Genomic DNA, 27,042 nt, shown 5'->3' with positions numbered 1-27,042 from the left:
AAAGTTTAAAGGAAAATTAAATTTTTTCCTAACGGAATTCTTTTATTGGGTTCCTTTTCAAACCTTGCATATAACCATCATAAACCAGTATAGAATATGAAGGCAGTATGGCATAAATTTAAAGTAGTTTTAGTAAGCAATAAAATAACAGTTGCATTAAAAATTTTTAACAAAAAATAATATTCATTCATGTAAAATATAAATATGAGGAAATTTTTTGAAGTTTATTAACAAAGAAACATACATCTAAATGTTCATTTTGATTGCATTCAAGTATGTATAAATGAAAAGGTAGCATTAGCTTCAAGCAATTTAAAGTGATGTTTGCAAAATTTTTCAGTATTATTAAAAGCAAACACATTTGCTAAACAAGTCTTCTGTTCAGTCAAATTATATAAAAGAAGCAATTCATTCAACAAACACAATTTGGCATTAAAGAAATTAATGTAGCGAGGAAACAAGTCAACTGATAAAAATTCTGCAACGGTAACTTACCTTTAAAGAAACTTGATCATCTGAGTATAATTAACATTTTTGTTGTTGTGAAAAGTTGTTTACAACATATTTTAAAAAAATAAAACATTTGCTTGTTTCAGTTGCATGAAAAGCAATAACTACAAAAATACTGTGTTCTATTATTTTGTGTGATGTGCAGTTGACAGCTTTACAAAGTTGGACATCCTGTTTCGTGTGAATTGCTTTTATTTCATGCTTCATGATATTCCGTTGACCTATTTCAAATAAAATTATTGCAGTTTTACTAAACTTGAAAATTTGTTTTAACAAAGGGCAAAAATATCTTTCAGCGTCAGTGCTTAAGTAGAATTCTAATATAAGCTAATCATATTTATTTCATCAATCAACTAACTGCTCGTCAGAAATTCAAAAATAAAAGCAATCGGCATTAGTTACAACAAATTTTGGATGACTCATTTCTTATTGCTGACCATACTTTTGCATCACACATTCTCAACCACTTTGTCCACTACTTTTCGTAAGCTAATTGTTCTTTTAATATTTTTGATATTTGACATGAATAGTCTAGAATCTCTTGATCAACGAGAAGAGCGAAATTTACAAGTCAAGCATTCCCATGGTAATAATATTGGGCACTATTTACAGTCATTGCTGAGCAAGCTGGATATTAGCAAATCACTAAAATATGTACCTGAAAACATTGGAGCAAGCTGGGATGCCAGACATCAATTTGGCCCGTTAGATTTTGAGAATTCTAATAATGTTCAGTTAAATTTTAACCATGGAAAGTTACAAAGCAAAAAAATATTTGGAATTTTGGGCATTCTAGAGCAAAGGCGTACGAGCAGCGTTGATCTCAAAAAATTACAATTTGAAAAAAATGAAGAAATCTGCATTGGTCGACTATTTTGGGGAAAAGGTCTTTGCTTTATAAATGGAAACCTGTTTGGAAAAAAGTAAAAAGCACACTTTCAAATGTTTCAGAGTTTCATTTTATTAACTAAAATACTGCATCATGAGTAAAAAAAAGCATCAAGATAATAATTTCTGTCGTAAAGAAAAGCACTATCAAAGTAAATTTTTTAAAAGATGATGCTTGAGCAAATGTAGTCGTAAAGATTCATTTTTTGACATTAATAATTTAAATAATGTAGAAACATATTTCAATTTAAATAATCACATCTTATTAATTTTTTTATAATTTTAAAGGATAAGACTATTTTAAAATAATTAATGAAGGCATATTTATGTTAGTGGCATACAGGAGCCCACCAGTTTTGCAAATCATTATAAACTTTTCTCTTTGGATAATTCAGTAAAGAACACAATCTACACCAAAAATATGTATTTATCAATCTGTAATGTGACTTCCATTCAAAATAGCTGTTGTACAATGTATTATTTTGTGCAACCTTTTTCAAATATATTGCCAACTCTTTTGGTGAACGAAAATCATCTACGTGGATAAATGAATGTGGAGGTGAAACTTTTTCATACTCAGCTTTTGATGCACCCATGACAACTGGTATTATGTAATGTCTAAAAATTGCAATGTAAAATAATAAAAATAAACTGCTTTTTATTATCTGAATTGTATGCTATGAATTATAAAATCTCATCTATTATATATTTATCTTAATGCTCAGTTAATTCAGATGCTAATGTGAAGCAAAATTTTAAATTATATTGCTCCTATTATATAATTTTCACATCTTAAAGGCGTATGAAAGTAGTTTGCACTAAGACTATTGTTAAATAGTGCCAATATTGTTAATTTATTATCGTAATATAATACTATTAATGTTGCATCTGGTATTCACATACTGCAACATTCCACTAGTGAAATTCTGCGCAAAATAAAAATGCAAAAAAATAAAAGTTTAAGTAAAATAGGTAAAGAGAATACACATGTAGATATATATATAATTAAGTTGTGTAAAACCAGACGGCAAATACTTATCTAATAATCACATTATTTGATTGGAACAGTCTCATTATTTGCATCAAAATATTATTTTGATGTTTCGTTTCGATCTATCTAAAGATACTGTTGCCTATTATTTTTAAAGTTTCAAGATTTTGCAGATAAATAAACTACTGTTTGTGTGTAAAACAAAAAACTTACTCCATAGCGTTGTGAAAATATTTTTCAGTGATGTAATCCTTGCATAATGAATTTTCAAATGACAAATAAAACCTGTAATCATTATCTAGCATATTCTCACAATCTGAAGAAAATTTTTTACATCGCTTATTACTACATGCGCCATATATATCCACACTTATGTACTCTTTCAACTGCTTTACATATAATTCCCGCTTGCTGTTTGTGTAGCAGTTAGATACAAACCAAGCAACCATTTTTGTCTTTCGTGAGGTATCTACAGGAAGAATGCTGACTTCAGCTTTTTCAAATTTTCCATATGGGGCAACAATATCAGAATCTAAACGATACGTTGCAGTCCAGTTGACCAAACCATTTAAAGATTCTAAATTTATCGAATGTGGAGGAGATTCGAGACTATAAAAAATCCATATTTGGTGATGATGACTGGATGTTAACTGAGGCACCATTCTTCTAAACAAAACTGCATCAGCTTCGTTAACTGCACTGTAATCTGGAACTGCTTTGCAATTATTTACAGGACAGTTTGTAAATAAATTGTCCATTGCTTTTTGATTTGGCAAATCCCATCCTGCATAACCTTCGAATAATGATACAAGTATTGTTTTGTTCAATATGACCGGAGGAATAAACTTCATTTGTTCAATGATTCTGTCGTTATTTGGTGATTCTTCTGGCCATAAATGTGGGGTAGCTGTTTCATAAACTCTTTCTCTTGGGAATATTCCAAATTTAAACTTTATTTCCATCAGTTTCATCTGTAATTCTTTAACTGTATTTTGTGAAGCATATTTTACTGTGCCCCAGGTGACAACAAGAAGACAGTATATGCAGGCAGCAGTAATTATCACAGGCAACTTTTTCCAAAACATAATTTTCATTTTCTGTAAATAAACTTTTTCATTTATGAGTTTGACACACCTTAAAAAATGTACAGTTTAATTTTTAAATAAATCAAAGATATTATTACAACTACTGATGTGATGAACATTTACAATTTTTTTACAAATTCCCACAAGTATACAAGCAAAATTCACCATACATTATGGGAATTTTATCTGCTTCTACACATGACAAAATAAAATTATTTAAATACAGTAATGATAATTTAAGCGATAGTCTAAAATTTTGAACTGTACTTTGCAAAATTTTCAAATGTATTTGTATTTGAAGATTACATTTTAAGATTGCATTTTTAAAGATTACATTTGATAATACGCATGCATATATATATATATATATATCAAAACAATGTTTTTTATTTATCAAAATGATGAAAATAGCTATGTAATAAATAACTTGCAAATACAGCCCCATATAATTTATTTATTGAGTAAATTTTATTATGAATTGGACACTCTTTTTATAAAGATTTCAAATACTTCTTCAAAAAAACTAACAATCTAAAGTGAGATAATTCATTTTAGGTTGCACAGTCTTAGATTATAAAACTGAAAGTAAGCTATAAACATAACAAAGTTTTTGAAACTATGATGCAAATTCATGTCACTCAATTTATTACCTGCTTAATATTTATAAATGTGTAAAATGAGCGCCAGACATGCAAAACGTAGCTACTGTCATTATCATTCTGTTAGTGCTAACAGTAATCGCATAACTGACTATTTATTCATGTTCTACACTTAGAACTTTGAAAAAATACAAATTTAGTTCTCTTCACATAATAACGCCTAAATCTTTATTATAATAGCAATGCATATATCTGAAAGTGTATCAAAGTCACCTGTTTAACATAAAATATGCATGCGTGTGTATGTATGTAAAAATTCCCAAAAATATTCCTTTTTTATGAAGCTATATATTTAAAATTAATTATGAAGCCAATCTTTTTGAAATACATTTGATAATTGTGAGTGAAACTTTACATTCAGCATCAAAATATTGACATTCTATTATTTGCACAACTTCCAGTAATAGCTTTAATTCTGACATTCTTTAACATATCACTTATTACGTTTTAGCATTTGCATCATTGATTGTTCAGCATTCAGTCCGTGCAAAAGCGAAGCAATATAATTAATTCATTTTAGGTCAGAAAAACTTTTATTTTAAATTTAATTAATTACAAACGTAATCTATTCTGTTGCCTAATGTGTGTTAATAAGTTTTCTTCCTTTGCTTTTGATTAAACAGCTGAAATCTATATTCCACACAACATTTTGCTGAATTACCTTTTGCTTAACTGTTGATTATAATTATAAATAAATTATAAAATTCTTTTTGCTATTTGTTACATCATTATTTTTGTTGCTTCAACATTTCTGTAATTACCATTATGTACGTTTTCTTGAAAAATTACTAACTGTGCATAATAAAGTATTATTTAATGTTATAAACATGAAAATATTTATTCAGATATTTTCATGACTTTTAAAATTATTTAATTTAATGTAATATGAGCATTCAAAAGGGTAAAGTTATTAATGTGTTCTTTCTATATTTAGCATTTCTAAGAATCCTAATGAAAATTCAGCTTGTTCATAGAACATTTTACTTTCAGTTTACATGAAAAAAGCATTATTATTTAACATTATTATTATTATTATCATTATTATTATTATTAACATTTTAGCAATTATTATTGAGCGGAGATTTTTACTGCAACAAAATTTTAGTCAACTGACATGTCTGCTTTTAAAAATTGCAGCATTAGTAGTGCCAATGCACTGTACATAAGAAAGAAAAGTATTTTCATGCGATGTTTTTATTTTTTAACATATATGAATTATATGCATGATATTTCACAACTGATTTTAAATTTTAAAAAATTCTTCAAGGCACAGCTGAAAATTATCATTGATGTAATAATGCAAAATTTAAGAAATAAATTATTCAATAATTTTATTAAACTGTAGATTTTAAATTAAATGGCATTTCAGTTTGGAAACGTTGTGCCGGTGGAGTCAAATGACTTGTTCATATCAATGGCCATTTTATAACTGGTCAATAAATTTAAATTTAAGTTTTATTATTTTCTAAAAATAATTATTTTTTAAATAAATAAAAGAAAAAAATTAGTTTGAATATAACTTTCTGAAATAAAATGTACTCGAAGCAAAACTTTTACTCAATAAATTCATCAAAAGTCAATGTAGAATCCTAATACGCTGAGCAACTTCTGAGTTATTGAAAAAACTAAAATTTTAAATAAGTAATTTGATATATACTTATTTCCTTCAAAACACGCTTTCTTGTCAGTTACAAAAAGTATAACTACTACTACGATGAATGTGATTGTAGGATCTGTTCTTGGAAATCCATTGTCAGGTAGATTTTAATTTTCATTTCTAATATTTCAAATATCATTGCATGATTTCTGTTAATTTTGATTAAATGGTAATGGCAATAGTCATTGCTTGATCTTTTGAAAAAATGGATTGTAATTTACTAGAAAAGAGCAAACATTCTAATCAAGTGATTGCATATCAGTGACAGAAATTGAGAAATTGCTCTGTTTCTGGTAATACGAAAGTAAAATATTAAATATCATTAATAATAATTGATAAGGAAATAAATAATTAATAATTAATTTAAAAAATAATAAAACCACCATCAGTTACTTTTAGGTGGTTTGGATAAACTGACAGGAGATGAAACTGAAGAAAAGAAAAACGTGATAGAAGATACGGAAATCTTGAAGGCACGAGAAGAAGCTGAGAAACGTAGAAAGCAGAAACATGAAAAGAGAGAAATAGAAAGAGAAAAACTACGGAAAGAAATCAGGGAAAAAGTTAAAAAATATTGAAATAACACAATACTTTGACAACATTTCGAATATTTTTGTTTAGTATAAAATAGAAGTAAAAAAAACTGAACCAGAGGTACAAGATTTTCCTGGTAGAGTTGGTGCAACGCACAAGACTCCAGAACAGCTTGCAGAAGAAGGCAGTGAAGATGACAGTATGTTCAAATGTTATTATTGTTTACCAGTTACAAAATGTTAATTTAAAAATATTTAGCATATCATATTTCTTCATGAACTACAACAGTTGCAATATAAATTGCAGTTGCAATATTGCATTATATTTATAAAGTGCTTGTCTTTTGTCCACTTTGGGACGTGTAGTTTGTATTTTTGTTGCCTTTGGTATTAATATATCAGCATTTATTTGAAAATGCTCGTGCTATTCAAATAATTTGCATATATATAAATATACAAAAAATACAAAATCATATTAACAAACTGATTCAGATGCTTTGTCATCCCATAGCTTTATCTGCAATGCTATCTAAGCAAATAACTGTTCCACTAGAGAGGAGTTGACTTCTTTATACGAATATTACACCTTTTATTTTGATTTAATAATTATCACACTTACTGCAGCAAACCACCACATTGAAAAGTTTATTTAATATCTTAATTGCAAACATTCTAACCAAGCAGGTGTCCTGAACCTTCGTAAGCTGGAAAAGTTATAACATTTTTGTATGCAACAACACTTGCTTTTAATCTATCAAATAATTATCTTCAACAACGGGTGCTAAAAATTCTGATAAGCTTTTAGTATTAAATTATTCTAATGGTTTTAACTTTTTTTTTCTTTTGCCCCACAAGATTATCTAAATTGTGGTTTTATGAATGTTCTTTTGAAGCAATAAGAAGCTTTACTATAACATTTTTTGTAATTTGATTCAGTTTATTAGATATTGTGATGGTTGAAAATAAAATAAACGCAATTTGAATCTTTGGGATATTATGAATCACAGCAATTTTTAACCATTATATATATTTTTTTAACAGTTTGTGTGTTCTTCCAGAACAGTTAGAAGAAACTGACGAGGCAAAACATTCCAAATTTAGTGAGTAGCGCATATAAAAAGTAAAATCGCGCTTTATTAAAGGCTTCTTTTAAGAAGTAAGATTCCCAAAAGATATTACAATAAGGCTAACTAATTTTCTCCTAGCTAACTTATCTAAATATTAGGACTCTAAGATATCTGAAAACTAAGAAATAGCTTCCATATACAGCTGACTAGAAATGCAAACTTCTGCATCAGTTTGTCAACTGTTCGTTTACAACTGAGCTGGTAGCTAGTCCATCTGCTCCTCAGTGCAGCAAAAGCCGCAATATAGCGACAAATAATTTTTTCAGTATTGAACTGACACAAGAATGTTGGCAGAAAATGCCACTTTCGTTAACATAGTGCAAAAGAGTAAGCACTCCAAAAATGACGTCACAGCATGTCGTCAGCTTGTCATCTGCTTTCTTCTTCTACTGAAGACTTGCATGAGTAAATTGCATACTGAAAAAAATTAGGTGCGTTCTGTTCTTGTCACTATGCACCACAACAGTAAGGTTTGTCCAGAAGTAGATAACAAGTCACAAACTTTCCCATGCTACAATGGCAACCTGCACCTGTACTCCTGCAAACGCGAGAATAACCAATGGTCCACGGTGCTGTTTTTAAACATACTTGTGTAATGTGGACGGCAGAACATCCAAGGTAGAATGGCAAAAGGTCGTATCAACAGAGGCTATTTCTGCTGCAATATGGCAGAAATATTTCAGAAATTACTCAAAATTAAGGAGAAGAAATTTTACCAAGAATTTTATCTACATCAGTAAAAAGATCACTAAAGGTGCTAGGGACTATGTCACGGTTCTGCCACAGAAACATCGCTTGCACCACAAACAGAGTTGTGCTGCCCACAGTCGAGCCAAGAACAAAAGAATAGCAGAATGCTGTGGTTAATGAAGGACATTAGCTGCGCAAAACACTTTTATAATATTTGTCCTATTTGCAACGATGAACTGAGCACTCTCGCAGAAGTCTCAAATGGAGTTCAGGAGACGTATGCGCGTTAAGAATTATCATATGCAAATGTGCAACAAATTTAAGATCAATTCAATTACATTGCATTTGCACTGCATGCAATGTTTTGCAACATTTGTCATGCGCAGTGAATTATTACATTTAGCTATACAACTTTATAATATTGTTATACGTTGAATGAATTATTGTAATGTTCCTTTATTACTCCTTTACACTTTAAAATCTCTAAATTTATGATCATATGAACATGGCACAAATGTGATATTTTATTGCAGAAATTTATTTTGCGAATATAATTTACTAAAATTATCTATATTAAACTTTAAAAAATTTTTTAGTTCAGTTTCTGACGAATGTTTAACATGGCTTACAGCATATTTTCATCAAATATTTGTTTAGGTTTTGGAGCTCAAATAAATGGAATTGTCACTAAAGCCAAATCATCATTTGAAAGTATAAAAGTTCATATTTTTTACTTAAAGTAATTTATAGTAAGTTTATTAATTTAGATATGACAACCATAATCAAAAGCTTCATGTCTTTTGAAACCTGACTATGTGTGCTTTGGTGAAGAAGCAAAAACAGCCAATTGAAGCTAAAATATGATGTATAATTCAATAAATTTGCAATTTCCTTTAAATTTCCTATGAATTTGCGTTAAAACAGACATTCGATGATAGACAACTGTATATGTTTGTGCATATGCTACTGATTTTTCTGTCATGCTAAATACTGCACAAAAGATGTATTAGAAAATGCATCAGTATATGAAATGCATTAGGCATCAATTTTGTTGCTTTTCAAATTCATACTTACATTTTGATAAAATTTTAAAAGACATTTATAACTTTCTTAAAATCACTATTTTACATTCATATATTTCAGTTCCTAGTTTCATTTGTATTCTTTTGCTTTTCATAGTCATACCTTTATAATTATTTTTATAATAAATTATGAAACTTATATATCACACTTTTTCATGAAAAATAAAATATTATTCAAAAATATCTTGATTATCTGCAGTAAAATATTTTCCTTGTAAAATGAAGGAGTAGATGAATAAGACCAGCATTTCCAGAATAACGCTATATTTAATTTTGTAATTGTAAAAAATAGGCATTATCTATAATTGGCTAATTTTCAAATTCCTAAACACTCAGAGAGCAATATAATCTAGAACACAGTCGCAATGCTTCAAAAAAACTACTGATTTTGTCTGCACAATTCCGTTGTATAAAATTAAGATACTAAAACTCAAAACGCTTCTTTACTCATTTTTAGTTAGTGCTTTTAAAGTGAATTTCAACATGAATTTTATAGAATATATTTTGCAAGAAATATTAATTTCATATAATTCAGAATTATTTGATTTAGATAATAAATAACTTTTTCTTTTAAAAATATATTTAAAGTTTGGGTATTAATGAAGTTTACATAGAACAAATTTATCTTTGAAAATTAAACGAAATTGAATTTTTTCAGCACTCCATTGCTTGCATTAAAATTCACCATTATTGTGTAAGTTTTATTAATAAATAAAAATTCATTTCAATGAATTACATTTGACATGTAAAATTTGCTGAAATTAAAGTTTAGTAAAAAACAAAATAATCAAGATATTAATCAAGCAGTATTATACTGCTTTAGCTTGAAGTATCGTCTATAAAAGGAATATCCTTTGCTTCAATGTAATTTAAAAATGGACTGAACGCCAAATTAGAATCTGCCACAGTTGGAGGGTCATCCGCTTTTTCATCGGTTTTGTTATTCATTTTCTTACAAGCAATTATCTTCAACACTGCAAATAATAATACAGGCAGAACCACAAATACAGCACCAGGCACAGTATAATAATGATGTTTTTCGTTGATAAAACGTGAATAATTTCGACAATCCGTTGAATTGTCCACTCTTATTCCACTACAATTTTTCCTGTCATCTGATCCGTAATAACCAGCAGTATCTGTTTCAGAGACATTATAATTTTCTGCTGCACTGATCTCATTTTCATTATTCTTTAGTGCATCATTTTCTAAACTCTTAACGAAATTTGCATTTTCAAAAGCTTCTAAAGTCTCATTGATAACAACATCTGCTCCAATAATTCCAGCATTTATGGTTTCTGGCCATAAAGTAACGGCATGATCTTCTGCTATTTCAGTTGTTTTTACGCTATTCCAATTTACATCATTTTCTTCATAATCACTTTCAGTTTTGTATTCAACAAACAAAGGGTGGGAAGTTTCCGTTCGTAGTAGAGGATTATCGTTTTCCCTGGTTGTAGTATCTTCTTCCTCATTTTTCGAAAAGCTGGTGTAATCTGCATAATCAAACCTCAATTCTGATTCTTCTTCAAAAGTAGATGATATCACGTCATTTTCACTAAAATTCAATGTAACACCAGTACTGCTTTCAATAAATTCCACAGTATTTGTTTCTGTTGATATATCATTAACATCCGCTCTCTCAGTCATGCTCATCTCATGATCAAACGTCATTTTTGAACCCATTACTTCATTTTCTTCATCTGCAAAGTGGAAACTTTTCATTATTATACAAATGAATAAAATTTTCACATACTTCCGCTCATAACCGTTTCAACAGGTGGCCAACTGCTATTAGTGATTTCCATTTCTTGGCTAGTTTTAGTATCTGTGACGTTGACACTGCTGGTTAAATATTCTTCACTTGTAAAACTTCTGACTGTAGTTGTGTAGTTGTTCATTAGGAGAAGATTTAAATCATTTTCTTCAGGAACACTGTCCACCATTTCTCCAAGGGATATGCTATTCGTTTTATATGCTGGAATTTCGTATGAAGAATTTTCCTTTCCTTTTGATGCAAAGTAAAAACTCGGAACTTTCGTAAGAAGCTTTGTAACAAGAATATTTGCATTCGTTTCTACATCGACGTGTTTACTGAGAATAAAGAATAAATCCGGTTCGCTGGCAATTTTGTTACGAAGATAGTTGTAGAGATATTTTCTTTTTTCCCGAGAATTTGCAGAATTAGAATTTGCTATCATTACAACAAAAATTCTGTGCTTTTTCCTTGTCAACTTTTCTGCCCAAAGATGAGGCTCACACTTTTGCACAGGTGAATGGTCATCTGTGAAAAGTATGATCACATTCGGCACACTCGGTCGATCACCTTCGCTTAACTTGAACACTTTCTCATCAATCAATCGAAACGCATCACTAATATTCTTCATTTTATTTCTCAATTTAACTTCCTCTATCTGCTTGTACAATTCATCTACAAAACAAATAAATTTTAAATTAAAATCAAATCAGCATAAATTTGTATCATTAAAAATTCTAATTTTATCGCAGAAAAATGTAACGATAAAGTTAAATCTCCAATATTATGTAAAGGTAAACTATAATACAGAAAAATATTCCTAATTTATATTATAAAAAGATAATCTTTACCATGACTTGTAAACGTGTTAAAATTAGACACCAGTTGCGCTGAAAGTTTTCCATTTTTCACCATTTTGTAGTATTTTATGAGCGCCACTCGGACAAAATCGTCATTTACAGATATTTTTTTCAAAATACTTTTCATTAGCAGTTTTTCTTCAATAAACATCTCTCCTGAAATTGTTTTGGAGTTGTCACAAATAAAGACCAAGTCCGCAACGAAATTCTTAGCAGACATGTCAGAGTTCGCTTGCGACTTGAAAAACAAATGAAAAAGAAAAGCTGTTGCTAAAAAATACGGTGTTAATTTTATCTTATGGGTTTTCATTTTTATGTCGAAACCTAAATTAAAATTTTATTAAACTTCATTCTACAAGAAAGTGTTCATACTTACAAATCTCCAGAGCCGTAACAAAGCAGCCACTCACTGGAATAAAGCGCATCAAACTAACCAGCGTTGAGAGGTGAAAGCATTTTAGTGTGAAAAATGCACTTTAAAACTGTTTAAAACCTGAAAATCTGCAATATTGTTTAAAGTACTCCACTTATTATATCATATTGTACTGATTCCTGTTGTAATAAAATGGGCATAAATATATAAAATAAATGTTATCATTTTTTAATTTTATAGAATATAAATGTTTTGTGTTTAGCCAGAATGTGCCTAACTGTTTTGTAGCTCATGTACTGTGACTGATCACAATATGATTAATTGCTGATGATAATAATTGCTAAATTTTTTTATTTCTGTGAATCCTTTTCCACCACTAACTTTTCAGATTAGTACTAATTTTCACGCTTGAAATAAATTTAAAAAAGTATAAGGTTTACAACGAATATTTCTAAATTTGAATTAGTCGATACTTATAAAAATAATGCGATCTATAATAAGTGATTCTGTTCACAACATAAATTATATTTGGTTTCAGCATAGAATGTAATGCTTCTAATTAATAATAAATTTTAGCAGAAAATATTATTTCTGGTAAATTGTTTTGAAATTGCTGACATGCTATAACAAGAAACCTCACCATCAGAAACTTCATAGGATCGTGTTAGTTCAGTATTTAATGTATATGGAAATTTTGTTGATGAATATTCATCGACAAAACTATTAACCATGTCAGACAAAGAATAAACCAATACGTTCTGACAGAAACTCTAAAAAGAATTCAGTTCCTAGATTGCGACTCTAATTCCATTGGTAGTCTTTCGTTTTTTTTATTCTAATTCCACTTCCAGCAATAGTTGAATTTTCTTTTATAAAAACAGAGAAACTCGAAATGCTAATGCGACACCTCCAGAATTACTGCTAAAAACTTCTGCAACTAATGAACAAAACCTGCCTGCTAATTTGAGTAGGTAAAACTGAGTGCTTGCTGCTGCTCTTGCTGCGCTTGCTAGTGCTTACATTAAGCATGTGAATTCGTCTTAATAAAGTTTATAGCTTGTAACAGTGGTTCTCAGTGTGGGTCACAAAAAATATTAAAGTACGGTAGTAGTCTTTATTTTTGTTAGGAGAGTTTTACTTATCAAAAATTGTTGGGTGGATGACTAAGCTATGATTCAGTTACTTATAATTTGAGAATCACTATTTCTCTCACAGCACGCAGATGTTGTCTGTATCGACAAATCCACAAAAGCAGATAGATAATTAATCGATTTGTTTGAAGATTCTTCGTTTAAAGTCAGTTTTATCGTAAAACAATAACAAACGTTTGGCTATCAGTTTAAAACACATATCCAACTCTATCCACCGCAGCATTAAAATATCTGCTTTCTTTTACTACTTCCTACTTGTGTAAAATTGGATTTTAAATGATTGGAATTCAAAGAAAATTTGGAAACAAGCTACAATTATGCGACTAAGACTAACATGTGTTAATGTGGACGTCGAAGAAGTCATCAGTCAAAACAGAAAACAAACCCACTGTTCGCATACATCACATCATGCATTTGACAAATAAACTTATACATTACAACTAGACGTATTCATTAAAAAATTTAAAGTAGTAAACTAATATTTTTATTTAACCTCTCTTGCCTTTTCAAATATGCATCGCAAGCAAGTGGGTCGCAAAAAAAATACCATTTTCGAAAATGGGTTGCAGCCCAGAAAAGTTTGAGAACCACTGGCTTATAGCTTTAATTCCATTTATATGCTATACCTTGCAAAAACATGTAATATACTTCGAAATTAGGTTTGAAAATGATTCATAATGCAGCAAAGAATAATTTCACTGTAACAGAATTTCAAAACTATTAATTTTTCATTAAAGTGAAAAAAGAGATGAAGCTTCTTTTCTTCAAATAAAATCAAAGGTGTGTACAGCAACTATCATAAATATCTTAATGAAACTTAAATTTTTGTCAAATGCACAGAATTACATAAAGTAAAACAGAAAACCGCTCTCAAATTAAATCAAACTCATTAATACAATAGTTTAAAATTTATTATTGCGCACGAATATAAGTAAAAAAATATTAAATGGCTTGAGTTTTCCTATATTTATTTAATCAATTTCGAATAAACTGGGCATGCATTATTAATTTCATATCAGAAACAAAATTATTCATAGGAAGAACCTTCTTCGACTTGTCTCCATTTCATGTCTCTAAAATCAAACAAATGAAAAATCAAAATCATAAAAAAACATGTTTATTTTACCTTTAAAATCCACTCAAACTGGCCAAACTTTGGATTGAACGTGCCTTTTTGCAAAGCCTTCAGTCGAAGAGTAAATCTAGGTCCAAGCTCTTTAAGAGCCGCTTTTGTTCCATCTTTTTTGAATTCATACCTATGATAATTAAAATATCATAACATTATAAAAAAATCATTATAGCATAAAAACAGCAGAATGATTTTAAAAAATATAATTGTAAATAAACGTAACTTGAATTACAATCGTTTTCTTTCAAATATATATTTCAAACTTTAACCTTTATCTACCCAAACTTTTTTGGTGCATGTTCAAGAGCTGTAAATCTTGATGACACACACATAGGTTCAAATTAAGAAAATATTAGAGCTAGACATGTCTGGCACTACTCCTTGTGGAATAATGGCATGTTCCATTTACTGAACATTGGCGGTTCTCGACAAAAATGCTCGACATGTAGAAACACTGCTTTTATTGATCAGAGAACGGAGATGTTGGTAAAAATACGTAGCAACACTTCGACTTATGGTTGATTTTATTTCTGACAATGGTAAATTTCAAAGCATTGCTTTCCTCGCTCCGCATGTAGTCGAACGTTGCATTTTTTGAATTTCGTTTGCATACTTTGCAACGTCCCTGTGGTCCAGTACCAAGAATATGGTCTACCCCATCGAAGCGGATGTCAGGCAATTGTGACATGAAACCTGATGCCACTCTTGGTGTCGCTGTTCCTTCTAACTGCAGCAAGCTCAGAACCGCTTGTCGACGGAGCTCTAAGTGGCTGTGTGGTCTTCCTTCTACGAAGCAGTGAATCCACCAAGCAGCCACTGTAGCAATGTTCACCGCACTGATAAACAAAGGCCAATACCATTTTCGCTTCTTACTGTTGGACGATACGCAGCAGCAAGTCTATCAAGAAGGTCAACCCCTCCCATACCAGTGTTATACGATCTTACAATGTTCAGCATTTGTACTTCAATTCGTTGGCCTCGTTGCGTATTGCGCAACGGCCTGTGTGTCAGGAAGTTGCTGACGATTCTGACGATGGAATTATCACGCCATATAACTATATTCACATTTCCATCACTTCAAAAGTCATAAGCACCTCGCTTTTGTTTCATTAGCTGTTTGTCCGGCAACATCACTGCGTCAGCACCATTGCTGCGGCATGGTCGGGTGGTTCCAATAGCTCTCATTTTCAATCCGGATGACTTTACCAGCAGCTCATAATTGTTGAAAAAGTTGTCAAAATACAACGTATGCCTTTTGGTATTGGAGTATTCTTGAATAATGTCAACTATATTACTGATAACTCTGGTGCTGAATGGCACTTTCGATGCGTGGATTTCCTTACCTTGATAAGTAATCATATGATATGGGTAGCCATGGTTGCCACACAGCTTTGTAACCAAACCTAACCGCACTAATATATAGTTCCTGTCAGTTGTTCTATACAACAGAAAAACAATTGCATTCTAGTGCCAGTGTCTGTATGTTTTGAGATTTGCATGTGGTATAAATGCAACAGTTGTTATCAGTTGTTCTGTACAACAAAAAAGCAATTGCATTCCAGTGCCAGAGTTCACAGATTTTGATTTTTGAGTTTGGTTAATCATGTCAGAAGGCAGGGTGTGAGAAAACATAGACAGAAAACAGTTTACACACTAAAACATAGTCTGAGTCACCGTTGTAGACAATATACCATAACTTGCCCTTTTACGTCGAGAACAGCCCAATGTTCACTAAATGGAACATCAATGTTTTTTATCAATTACTGATATCTAAACGTAAGAGTATAACCATGTATTATATATGTGCAAATAGAGTAATGTCTCAGCTACAAGAATATGTGCCTTCCAAATAGTTAGGCACGGTGCATGTAAAAAGATTAACAAAAAACCAGAACTGAATTAAAAAGTCAATTTTTTGTGATTTCATTGATTAATAAAAACAGAACAGTATATCTAAAGATAAATGTGATGACATGTTTTTATAAATATCCCAGCCAAGAATTCATTTGCAAAATATAAACCAAAACAATGGAATATTGGTAGAGTTAGGTGCTCTCAAAGTTTTGTTCCATTTAGTGAACATTGGGAAGATACAGGTAAAACCATGCTCACCAGTGATGTCTGAAAAATATATAATCACGCTGATTATGGAAAGTGACAACACGCCTTCCCCCAAAATGTGGATCTTGTGGAAACAAGCAAGCTAGCATTCGCGCAACTGTGTGTCCAAGGCGGGTGCTAAAATTGTTCAACACCAATTCTGGATTTCCAAAAACTGCTCCCTTTCCACAATTCTAAAATAATATAATCTACTGTTATTAAACTTATAAATCCAATATTATTAGCGGCTGAATAACAAACATTCGCCAAATCATTAAGTTTATATCAATATATAACTTTTATGAATGAATGATGTCTCACCTTAATATCTTTCGGAAGTTTCACGTTCTGCATTTTAAAATATGCAGTGGGACCGTCAGGTAAATGACATAAAACAAGTCCATCTAAAATCACTCATGATCCATGCATTAAAGATTATGCAAAAAAGCTACTTGGTGAACGACGGTCCTCATGTACAACGACAATATCAGTATAATTCTTTGAATTGGCCAATGAGATTAACCTTTTCAAACTGATGCCTTTACGACCAATCACATGAGAATTCGGAATGCATCTGTGAAATTCATAACACAGTTTCCAAGACACCTAAAGTAACATTTTAAAATATGATATATTCAAATACAGCAAATATTAACAAAATTGAAATCATATCAAACCAAAAAAAACATATCTCATTACCACTTTAGCTTTAGGACTTGTTGTCAGCAAGACTTTAGGTTTTGTCTTCATGTGAAAATATGGGGCAATTTCGTCAGTATTCTCTTCATACACTTCTTCCTCATCATTAGGCAAAACAATAGTTTCATCGTATTCACGAGTATTTTCTAACGTTTTTGGTTGCTGAACAGGACAGATATCTTCCCCAAACGTTGCTCTCAATTTACGTCGTTCGGCAACCCGCTTTCTCTTCTCCTATAAGCTAATTTTTGAAACCACATTTACATTCAATGTAATGTCACCTTGCTCTTAATAGTGCGAAGTTCCTTAGTCCGTTCGCGACGTATGGCTCTAACAAGTTTCAAACCGCCAACTGGCTTTTCTTTGCCTGACATGACAACAACTTCTAAAAAAATAAAACAATTCAAAACAAAATTAATAACAACCCAAACATTCAACTTTAACATGAAACAACTGTAAAACAGATTTATAGATAAACAGGCTATTTCATAAAAGATGCTTATTAAAAAATGAATTACTTTTTATACAGACACAAATTCAACAAAAAGAACGAAAATGAAAAACTAAAAATTCAAATAAAGTTTCGCACTAATATTTAAAATGTTTAACTGAGAATTTTGAGCTAAAAATAAGATTACTGTAAAGTTAGAAGACAAATTAGGTACAATTTTATATAGGACATCGTTGCATAACATTATTGGAGATGTTGCTAAATAACAGTTAAGTGATAAGATCAACATGAACAGTTGCTTCCATTTTAAAATGATCCCTTACTTTTATTCAACGTACTTATTATTCAAAGTATTTTTATTATGCACTGACAAAAAGTAGATTCTCTTCTTAAAATTTATGAAAGCTGCACCATTCCAGCAATTATTTCTTTAATCGCAATGAGCACTGTCGAAAAACAAAGTAATGAAGTCATGATGCAAAACCATTTACATGGATGGCAACAAACTATGCTTGTTGCTATTGATATAAAATTTGGCTTGTATTTCGACAACGTCCTCGTGGTGTAGTGGCTATCACATCTGCTTAACACGCAGATGGTCCCTGGTTCGATCCCAGGCGAGGACAACTTTTTCTTCTGACGCTAGCTTCTGATTTTGCTTTTGCGTTAAGTACAACTTGAATTTTTTGAAATGTATATATACACACTTGCTTGAATATTGTTGAAAAATTATTCATTTATAATAGTTAAACATGTTGTTTTACGTGCACCACAACATTCTGTTATGTTTATATCCATTTACTAATATTCTGCCTTATGTAAAAACTTTGTTTTTCTTCATTTCGTAATTCTGTTAGTTCAAACTGTTTATTTCACTTCATTTCATTAAACTAAAAGTACCATTCAAAACATATAAATCACATAATCTTTGAAACAGAATCAATGTATTTCAACAACAGCTATTCAATATTTCATTCCATTTTTGGGGTATAACTGAAAGCCACAGTCCTAAAAGATAAAAATACAGTTTGTGTTTTAAACTCACTTTTCTTTTTCAAAGCTTACTGATCTTTCGCATCGTAAAACAAACCTGACTGGAATGTATTTTCACGTAAATATTCCATAAGCTTGTTCGCTACATAGTCACAAGTTTGAAACGTTTGGTTCTGCATTCCATCTAAAATTGCACTAGCTCCATAATTTCGTTTTACATATAAAATATCTCAGTGCGGTTAAAAATTCACCTCTGCTCCACATTTTGATATCCGAATCAAAAGTTCTGCTATATATCTCAACCTGCATATCAGTAACAACTGGACCAGGATTAAAACTTAAAACTCGTATTCCTGGTTCTTCTGTTGCTAAAACGCGAAAAAACGCATCGCGAGCCGCTTTCGCTAAAACATTATTCGTATTAAAATGAAACTTCATTCTCACAGGCTTTTACCTGCAGAATAAAGATGCAAACTTTTGATTGCGTGATATGCAGCTCCAGAAGTGATGTTGACGCAAACACGCTCAGTAGAAAAATCTTTTTCACAAAGTTGAAAAAACGCATTATTCAGAAGTATTGTTGATGTGAGATTCAGATCAAAATAATTTGTCAGTTCTTCGCTGTTCATCAATTTCAAAGCTGGTCTATCAATCGGACCAATTGAAGCTGCATTGTGGATAACCATTGAAACGTCATAATGATTGTTGGGTCGGAGATTCATCAGAGGTCTTAAGCAATCCAAGAAAGTTTCCTGTGATGGTTTGCTTAAATCACATTGGCAAATGTATACAAATACGCCTGGAGATTTCCGTAAAATTTCCCTTTTAACATTTTCTAATGCTGACTTGTCTCGAGACATCAATATTATATCCGAGTCTTCTGCTAAACAGGAACCGATCGCAAGGCTTATAGCTCTTCCTATACCACGACTCGCGCCAGCAATTAAACACAAAGTCTTTCTACCAAGAAGAGACATTCTGAAAATTTGGCATACAAATGAGATGATCGTAAAAATTAAATGCTAGATAAAATTTTACTACATTTCTTACATAAAATTAGTAACACTAATTTCCTCGACAATATTTAAGTATTTCAAATCAACTGATAGATACCATGCTAACAAGGTAAAAGATAAAAATGAACAATAATGCAAAAATCTTAAATATTAATGTGAATGCAAATTTATGAAAAGCTAAATTATACCTATCATGTTACTTAATTTTCATAAAATCGTAAAAAGAACTGCAACGTTCATATTAAGCATCTCCAAAAAATAAACAAAAAATTATCTAAGCAATACAATAAAGAATAAATAAATATTACTTCAGGACACTCAATTTAAATTATTCCTTTGTTTTATGTATTTTAGAAAAGTTCAAAAAACTGAAAATGCCTGTCACGCCACTCTATTGTCATATTATGTTTTGTAATTAACAGTAAGATAACTGAAACATAAAGTGTCATAAATAGGTACGTACTTTTCATAAATAAAACAATATATAAGTAAAAACCAAATTATGTTTTTAATACATTAGTTTGTAACAAAAATTATCAAAACATTCACATTACAGTAATGACTTAATTATCAAGTTCAATATACTTATTACTGTATATGTTAAATTAATAATACATATCATAGTGTGCTATTATTTAAATGTAATAATAAATTAAAAACTGATATAAGTTAATAAGATAAGAATATAGCCTAAACTTTTTTTAAAATAACTCCGTTCAACCTTGATAATAGTAAAGAAATGGATAAATACGCTGGGTACTTTTATTTTCTATTAAAAAGGAATCTCCATTAAAAAGTTTTTTATATTTCTGCAAACCTTATTTCTTCATATTATGTGATGTGATATGCACATAAATGTACATAAAATCCGGAAACCGCAGTAAGTTTCACATTTCCCCTAAGTAGGATATCTTTGTAACAGGTGGATATGCTGTTATAGTATTCACGATGACACTATCAACTGAAATTTATTCACAATCGATAACTAACGTGATTAAAAATTATTAAGATTTACAGGCTTGTTGTTGAATGTAAAATTCTCAGAGCTAATTCAAACTGCTGCATGCTATGTAATCAACCCCAGATTGGCTGTCGCATAATTATACAAAGAGCTGCCAGGCAATTTAGTTTGAAATCACAAACACACTGATGATAACCAGATAGAGCAGCTTTCTACAAATATCAAGATTAATTGCATGTTAAGTATTTTCAGAAACAAAAAACTAGAATATTCCTCTCTTCTGACTCGTGATCCAAACGTATTGATGCACATACGTTGGCTACAGTAGGGATGTAAGAAAGGTCAAGTTATTTTCTGTTGAGTTCGATTTATTATTGAGAAAACAGAAAACCTGCAAACGTTTACTGAATTTTCTATACAAATGCCATTGAATTTTTGCTGTAATAAGATAAAAGTTTAATGAAGAAAAATAGCAGTGCAAGTTGCGTTTTGCATGAATTATAATTGTTATAATTACATGAAAAAAGCGTCAGTAATGAACTTTTATACTTGAATGTAATATAATTTGATAAGTGCGAATTGAATATGAAAACTTACTGTCGCAATGCATCACAGTTGCTTTACAAAATGTGTTATTGTTCTTTTTAACCCATTATCCTTGCTAAAATTGTATTACAACTCTGCTCGAGAACGTTAGATAATTCTTTGAAATCTATCCAGTTAATGAATTACAAATCAATACTGAGGTGCTTTTTAGAAATCTTGTTGAGTTTAGTAGTGAGTTTTCGAAAACACATGCCGTAAATAAAAGGACGACTTATTGATTCATAACATCAGCAACGTAAACCACAGTGCATTCAAAAATGCATTCCGAAAGAATGGCCGATTATTATTCTAGTTACCATGGCTTTATAGGACGCAGACGTTTAAGCGTTTGCCATTTTTAACTGCTAATTGATGTTTTAAAATTAGACGCACTGATGGTCGAATGTAGAGCTGATTTGAAAAGTCTGTTTCCAATGTAAAGCAATTTATCGACAAATTATGCATGCATTTCTCACTTTAATCCAAAGTAACTTGGAATAGAACTTAATTTCGTCGATTTTCTCTTGTTAGTTGGTAATCACCGTTGGACTTTTTAAAATTTTCACTTTACACTTTTCCAGCTTCTACTTCTTCGCTAACTTTTTACGCAACTCTGACGTGGCGCTGCTGGTGCTTTAAGCATCTTTTGCTGAAGTGTTACTTTTCTCTGACAAAGTCAAACGACTGCTCTGCTAGACATACTTGAACGTTTTCTCTTTTTTATCTGAACACTTCATGTCATTTCTTCATTTGCAATTCTTCAAAACAGCCAAACTTCAACTTGCATGCAACATGTCAGAATACAGAGTATTTGTACTACACGTTGGCGAATAATTAATTAATTCTAGGTGGGATTCTACTCTTTTGCCCACATTCACGAGGTACGCTTTTTCGCTGTTTAAAACATGCTGCATGTTTTGTTTAAATTTTTATTCCTCGTGTACTTTTTCTTGTGCATAGCTTATTTAGGTGAGCAATTATTTTATTATTAAAACTTTTTCAACATACCTGATACGCTTTTGCTTTAATTAGCTTGGGAAATTAAATTTAATGAAACGTTTATTTTTTGCAAAATGCTGAATAGGATACAGTGTTAAATAATAATTTTGGTAAAGTTAAGTATAGAATGTTTTGCTGCAATATATTTATTTGCTGACGTTATGCAATAACTAAAAATTACAACAGCTATTTTCGTTCGTTTAGTGCAATCATTTCAATGTTAATTACATTGACGTTGTGAAACTTTGTCAAAACAATTCATTTAAGATTATATTATTTGTAAAATTTTAATCTGCTCTGAATTTTACCTTTATTTGAGCGTATGTAAAGCGTTGAAGCAATGCATTCAACATTTTTAGAGAAGGTGAAACTTTTTTATTTTTTGTTTGGAGACTTAATATCAATCTAGCACATCACTCAGCTAAGTAAATTGCATACTTATAAGCAAATTGGTTATTTGAACTAATTTGAAATTTTATATCAAATAGTGCATGTTTACTTAATGTACACTGTTTTGCTTTATTCAATTCATCTTCACCACTTGACGTTCAATGTGCACTTCAAAATCACGAATTTGAAAATATTCACAAATTACAAAGGTGCCGTACGGATTTAAATTTTAATACTGATTTTTCTAATTCTATTTCTTCGCTTCGTTTTGATTTTTGCAGATTTTTTAGTTGGACTTCCATGAAACGAAATCAAAATGAATCACATTTTGATCAGTTTAATTTGTTCACATTATTAAATACTTTGTTTCTAAAAATGCTGCATGATAGAAATTCAGCAGAAAAAATTCTAATTAACTGATAAAAATTTTAATATTTAATTCAACGAGGTATCAATAATAATATTAATAGCTGAAAAAGTAATTGTTACTAGAAATACATTTTTAATTACCTTCATGTAAAACGAAATACGAAATATGTGATGCATATTTAGCGATCACAAGATTGCCAAACAAATATCAGAATACAAATTTTTATTTCTTAATATTGATTTAGTGACTAATGTAAACATGTGAAGAAATTTTTATAAATAATTAATTAATATTTAAAGTTTAAAATATGATAATAGCGGTTTTTTGATGTTGTTGATAATGCAAGCCGTTCAAAAATCTAAATTTAATTTTTCATTGAAAATGAGAAATTTTTTGCGTTCTATTTTGTGCTTTCTCTAACATTTAAAATTATATCCTTGTGCTCATTACATAAACAATAAAAATGTTGCAAAACTGGTGCACAGATGAAATTTCATAGCATATTAGTGATTCAGCAGTTTGAAAAACGTTTGCTCATTTGCATCATCTGAAAAATATACTTGTTTAGGTAATTGTAATTAAAAAATGTTCATTATAATTCTGCAATTAGTAAGAGTTGTAATTATGATTAATTATTTGCAATTTGTTTTAGGTATTATAAGCAATAGCAAAATAATTTTTCAGAATAATTTACCTACTCGATACTTTGATGTTTTAAATGCAACTTTTAGCTTATTTTCTCTTATATGATGAAACGGTTTCTCCATTATTTGATTAATCAGCTACAGTAATAAAGGCGATTTGATGATTAATTTAAGATCCAGCGGTTTTATTTTCATTAATTTGATCAACTTTAATATTTAATTAATATTATTAATATTCAATGTTCATGTTGAATCTTTCTCATAAAAAATTTACTGAAATACATTGAAATATTATTAGTCATTAGTCAACGAATTGAATTACTGTTAGTCTTTGCAAGTCTTTGCATCATATTTTAGATTATTTGAAAACAGCATCTGTTTACACAAACATCTAAATTATGAAAGGAAGGCAACTTCCAAATAAATAAATGCAAAATCTTAGTGTTTAAATTTAAAAAATTGCAAATATAAATTTTACATTAGTATAAAATATTATATTAACAATGATATTTGAGGAAGAATGTTGAATAATTTACTGATTTAATAGTGCATTTCTTTGATAAAAATTAATTGGCATTAATTTTGTGCGTAAAGCAGCCTCTTTCATCAGAAAAAAAGAAAGTTTTTTTTTAATAATTTATAAGTATGATAGTATTAAAAAGTATTGTTTTAATTCAATTAACTGATAGTTCTATTAACATATCTGTAAAACAGTGAAAAAATTGAAGCGTTTTGTTGAATAATTATCAATAATTATTGATTGCATTTTGGAGGAAAATACCCATTAATTGTAGAACAAAGCAAACGTTATTGGGGAAATTGTTGGTTGTGTTAAATTGTTTCCATCCAATTTTTGCTTGTATAGAGGAAGGAATCTTTTTCTTCAGTGTGAAATTTGTGCATTAAACAGACGCATTTCAATTGAGATTATTTGATCTGAAGTAAAATTAATATTATTATTTACTTAAATCAACCCTATCATTAAGTGCAGTTTGAAATAACAAAAGAAAATTGCTTCTGAAACAGAAGCCATTGTTATCTTTCATCTCTGCTTTCATTTCAGTAGTTGAAATGTGGAATGTAACTTAACCCAACGTTTGTTAGAGCATATTTCAGTAATTTATTTTGAAAAAAATGGATTATAATTCGGAAAATTTAATTTTACTTGATATAACCATTGTCAATTTAAATTTTCCAAATTATTCAAACTTACTATACCATATTTACTTTGTTATTCAAAATTCTGTATAAAAAGTGTGTGCTTTGTTTTTTTTGTATATTTTGAAAGTGAATTTGCGTAGATAATTTTTGCAATTGCGTTGATTCTGAAATTTTAGCATATTTTTTAAACTGAATTTGCACTAAAATTTTGCACTTTATTTGCATTATAAATGGATGGAATTGAATAGATTGTAGCTATATTTTATTGATCGGCTATTTTCAGATAATAGTAAAGTTTCTTTAATGTAACAAATGTGATTCCCTGTTGACCATGTATAAGACTTGATCAAGTGAGCTGAGGTGGTTTGATTGCTAATTGATATTTTTTAATGTCGCACAAAAAACATACTCAATTACATTTTAAGTGGGATGTTATTTTGGTGAAATACCATGCAAATGTTCTGCAACATACTTTACGCGATGAGTGCAATTTCCCAGTGAAAATCTGACTTTTTGTTTCCAACCTACTCAGTGTTTTTACAACACACTTCACCAGATATCGTCGGCTATCTAACTGAAATGCAAATGGACGTATTATTCAGTTCAGTTCAGTTCAATGTGTGGTTTATTTTTATGCAATGCTAAATAGTATTTGCTTTTTTGTTGTGAAATGTTCAATGATGAATGAGATCTTGGAAAATGAGAAAGTAGCTATTTATCAGAATAGCCGATGGGATGTTTAGTAATCTATCTGTCTGGCACATTCATCACATCAATAAATCAAACACAAAACTGTATAATAGATAACATCTCTTTTACGCAACTTATAATAATTATAAAATAGTGATATAAAAATTTCATTGGATACTTGGATTTTTTTAGTTCATTAATTATTAGAGGATATCGTAAATTATGCTTTGAATTTTCTTAAACAATTTTTGCATTGATGAACAAAACGTACAATGGAAATTTTATCTGTTCCGATTTTATCAGTTGTAGTAGCAGGGATGAATTTTACAAAATTTTTATTATATATTTTTGTGTAATAAAACTAGAAAAAACTGAAACGTGCCAGAACAAGCAATAAAATTGGACTGTTAAACTTGATCTGATTCACATGCATCATTTTGCTTTTACAATTTCAGGATTCTCGTTGTATTATTTTAAAAAAATAATAAAAAAAACATGATGAATTAATTTTATTCTATTTTGGGCAGTCGAGCCGTGTTGTCCCGCTTTGAATTGCGGATATCCTTTTTCACAAGTGGCAGTGTGCCAAATTTATTTAATTGCACTTGTCAGCCGTTGCTTCTCTATTTTGTAAAGTTGCAATTTTTAGCGTTGCGAGGTTCTTGATCAGCTCGAGTCGACGCAACAAAATCGATCCCAGCCAGGTCAGATAAAAGCTCAATTGATCATCTTAATAGACAAGCGGCGGCTTCATGCATGGCGGCAAATTTCCCTTCGAAAAATAGACGAGCAATTTCTGATGTACGTTGTTTCTCATTTTCTAAAATTTGAAAAGTAAAATATGACTAATCATTTACTTAATAGAACTTTTATTTCTCTTTCAATTGAATATCTTGCGATTACCTGCAATTTTGAAAATTAAAACTAAACAGCACTAACTAATCAACTTTAAAAATTAATTTCGAAAATCATCCATATACTAATTTAATAAATTAAAATGGGGACTCTTATTGAAAAATATATTTTTTATTCGAATGGATTTTTTTAAAAAAAGGGATAACCATGTGGGATTTTTATTCCACTTTAAAGGGGGGGAGAGAAATGGGGCCCCCCCCGAAAAAAAAAATGGGAAAAACCCATGAGAAAAAAAAATTTGTGTCTCTCCACCAAAAGGTGAGAGTTGCCCTTAGAAAAAAATTTCTCTTTTTTTACACACATTGGACACTTTGTGGTGGAGTGGTTAACCCCCAATATTGGGGGTATTACATGTGTCGATAAAGGGGTTGTGTGTGTTTTTTTTTTTTATTTGGAAAAAAAACGCGTGTTTTCTCCCTCTTTTTGGAAACTACGGCCCGGAGAGGAAGATAGATATCTGTGGTGGCCTCTCCTTTGTGTTTAATAAAAAAAAAAAAAAGGCCCCTCTCTCGATATATCACACAGAGAGAGGGGTTTTTTTTATGTGAGAGAGAGATTATATATTTTTTCTCTCCGC

General features: G+C 30.2%; 8 protein-coding genes across 8 annotated transcripts; 1 reads left to right on the top strand and 7 right to left on the bottom strand.

Annotated features, from left to right (window-relative positions):
• Window positions 1-63: 63 nt before the first annotated feature.
• Window positions 64-114, bottom strand: Tsp_02347 (alpha-(1,3)-fucosyltransferase; the record flags this gene model as incomplete). Its single annotated transcript, XM_003378112.1, has 1 exon — window positions 64-114. A coding segment is annotated over exon 1 (51 nt), but the record flags the coding sequence as incomplete, so codon positions are not given.
• A 1,188-nt stretch (window positions 115-1,302) lies between these two features.
• On the bottom strand, window positions 1,303-4,555 carry Tsp_02348 (alpha-(1,3)-fucosyltransferase). The gene is made up of 5 exons (XM_003378111.1): window positions 4,484-4,555; window positions 2,736-3,486; window positions 2,603-2,705; window positions 1,890-2,016; window positions 1,303-1,332 (listed from the first exon to the last, which is right to left on the bottom strand). The coding sequence occupies exons 1-5, from the start codon at window positions 4,553-4,555 to the stop codon at window positions 1,303-1,305; spliced, it is 1,083 nt and encodes a 360-aa protein (XP_003378159.1).
• A 1,292-nt stretch (window positions 4,556-5,847) lies between these two features.
• Window positions 5,848-7,431, top strand: Tsp_02349 (complexin). The gene is made up of 5 exons (XM_003378110.1): window positions 5,848-5,890; window positions 6,190-6,353; window positions 6,412-6,523; window positions 6,948-6,966; window positions 7,365-7,431. The coding sequence occupies exons 1-5, from the start codon at window positions 5,848-5,850 to the stop codon at window positions 7,429-7,431; spliced, it is 405 nt and encodes a 134-aa protein (XP_003378158.1).
• A 2,610-nt stretch (window positions 7,432-10,041) lies between these two features.
• On the bottom strand, window positions 10,042-12,148 carry Tsp_02350 (putative von Willebrand factor type A domain protein). The gene is made up of 3 exons (XM_003378109.1): window positions 11,830-12,148; window positions 10,979-11,653; window positions 10,042-10,925 (listed from the first exon to the last, which is right to left on the bottom strand). The coding sequence occupies exons 1-3, from the start codon at window positions 12,146-12,148 to the stop codon at window positions 10,042-10,044; spliced, it is 1,878 nt and encodes a 625-aa protein (XP_003378157.1).
• A 1,641-nt stretch (window positions 12,149-13,789) lies between these two features.
• Window positions 13,790-14,823, bottom strand: Tsp_02351 (ribosome production factor 1). The gene is made up of 5 exons (XM_003378108.1): window positions 14,771-14,823; window positions 14,489-14,618; window positions 14,407-14,435; window positions 13,856-13,963; window positions 13,790-13,802 (listed from the first exon to the last, which is right to left on the bottom strand). Exons 1-5 carry the CDS (start codon window positions 14,821-14,823, stop codon window positions 13,790-13,792), a joined length of 333 nt encoding a protein of 110 aa, XP_003378156.1.
• Window positions 14,824-14,951: 128 nt separating this feature from the next.
• On the bottom strand, window positions 14,952-15,676 carry Tsp_02352 (conserved hypothetical protein). The gene is made up of 3 exons (XM_003378107.1): window positions 15,586-15,676; window positions 15,378-15,546; window positions 14,952-15,327 (listed from the first exon to the last, which is right to left on the bottom strand). The coding sequence occupies exons 1-3, from the start codon at window positions 15,674-15,676 to the stop codon at window positions 14,952-14,954; spliced, it is 636 nt and encodes a 211-aa protein (XP_003378155.1).
• A 485-nt stretch (window positions 15,677-16,161) lies between these two features.
• On the bottom strand, window positions 16,162-18,046 carry Tsp_02353 (ribosome production factor 1). The gene is given in 9 exon segments (XM_003378106.1): window positions 16,162-16,222; window positions 16,519-16,612; window positions 16,632-16,785; window positions 16,913-16,995; window positions 17,044-17,197; window positions 17,291-17,524; window positions 17,572-17,675; window positions 17,716-17,743; window positions 18,029-18,046. 9 exon segments carry the CDS (start codon window positions 18,044-18,046, stop codon window positions 16,162-16,164), a joined length of 930 nt encoding a protein of 309 aa, XP_003378154.1.
• A 269-nt stretch (window positions 18,047-18,315) lies between these two features.
• Window positions 18,316-21,321, bottom strand: Tsp_02354 (sepiapterin reductase). The gene is made up of 9 exons (XM_003378105.1): window positions 21,309-21,321; window positions 20,975-21,030; window positions 20,830-20,923; window positions 20,642-20,711; window positions 19,189-19,712; window positions 18,986-19,138; window positions 18,832-18,918; window positions 18,736-18,749; window positions 18,316-18,417 (listed from the first exon to the last, which is right to left on the bottom strand). The coding sequence occupies exons 1-9, from the start codon at window positions 21,319-21,321 to the stop codon at window positions 18,316-18,318; spliced, it is 1,113 nt and encodes a 370-aa protein (XP_003378153.1).
• Between the last annotated feature and the right edge of the window lie 5,721 nt (window positions 21,322-27,042).

The sequence above is a fragment of the Trichinella spiralis genome (genome assembly GCF_000181795.1).
Source record: "Trichinella spiralis strain ISS 195 chromosome Unknown Scfld4, whole genome shotgun sequence".
NCBI lineage: Eukaryota > Metazoa > Nematoda > Enoplea > Trichinellida > Trichinellidae > Trichinella > Trichinella spiralis.
This window is presented reverse-complemented; position numbering and strand designations above follow the sequence as displayed.

Coding starts and splice junctions, on each gene's coding strand:
- Tsp_02348 (XM_003378111.1), bottom strand. CDS start 4,555: ATGTCAGAATTAAAGCTATTACTGGAAGTTGTGCAAATAATAGAATGT. Junction 2,017..2,602: donor TATTTTCACAACGCTATGGA/GTAAGTTTTTTG, acceptor TGCAATTTTTAG/ACATTACATAATACCAGTTG. Junction 1,333..1,889: donor TGGCAATATATTTGAAAAAG/GTTGCACAAAAT, acceptor TAATTTTTTGAG/ATCAACGCTGCTCGTACGCC.
- Tsp_02349 (XM_003378110.1), top strand. CDS start 5,848: ATGAATGTGATTGTAGGATCTGTTCTTGGAAATCCATTGTCAG. Junction 5,891..6,189: donor TCTTGGAAATCCATTGTCAG/GTAGATTTTAAT, acceptor AGTTACTTTTAG/GTGGTTTGGATAAACTGACA. Junction 6,354..6,411: donor GGAAAGAAATCAGGGAAAAA/GTTAAAAAATAT, acceptor ATTTTTGTTTAG/TATAAAATAGAAGTAAAAAA.
- Tsp_02350 (XM_003378109.1), bottom strand. CDS start 12,148: ATGAAAACCCATAAGATAAAATTAACACCGTATTTTTTAGCAACAGCT. Junction 11,654..11,829: donor TAACACGTTTACAAGTCATG/GTAAAGATTATC, acceptor TTTGTTTTGTAG/ATGAATTGTACAAGCAGATA. Junction 10,926..10,978: donor TGAAACGGTTATGAGCGGAA/GTATGTGAAAAT, acceptor TCCACTTTGCAG/ATGAAGAAAATGAAGTAATG.
- Tsp_02351 (XM_003378108.1), bottom strand. CDS start 14,823: ATGTGTGTGTCATCAAGATTTACAGCTCTTGAACATGCACCAAAAAAG. Junction 14,619..14,770: donor CATGCACCAAAAAAGTTTGG/GTAGATAAAGGT, acceptor TAATTATCATAG/GTATGAATTCAAAAAAGATG. Junction 14,436..14,488: donor AGTTTGAGTGGATTTTAAAG/GTAAAATAAACA, acceptor GTTTGATTTTAG/AGACATGAAATGGAGACAAG.
- Tsp_02352 (XM_003378107.1), bottom strand. CDS start 15,676: ATGAGAGCTATTGGAACCACCCGACCATGCCGCAGCAATGGTGCTGAC. Junction 15,547..15,585: donor GCTAATGAAACAAAAGCGAG/GTGCTTATGACT, acceptor ATGTGAATATAG/TTATATGGCGTGATAATTCC. Junction 15,328..15,377: donor CTTGATAGACTTGCTGCTGC/GTATCGTCCAAC, acceptor TTTGTTTATCAG/TGCGGTGAACATTGCTACAG.
- Tsp_02353 (XM_003378106.1), bottom strand. Junction 17,525..17,571: donor TTCGCACTATTAAGAGCAAG/GTGACATTACAT, acceptor ATTAGCTTATAG/GAGAAGAGAAAGCGGGTTGC. Junction 16,223..16,518: donor AACTCTACCAATATTCCATT/GTTTTGGTTTAT, acceptor TGTTCCATTTAG/TGAACATTGGGCTGTTCTCG.
- Tsp_02354 (XM_003378105.1), bottom strand. Junction 20,712..20,829: donor TATGCGACAGCCAATCTGGG/GTTGATTACATA, acceptor AATAAATTTCAG/TTGATAGTGTCATCGTGAAT. Junction 19,139..19,188: donor TTTGCATCTTTATTCTGCAG/GTAAAAGCCTGT, acceptor ATAATGTTTTAG/CGAAAGCGGCTCGCGATGCG.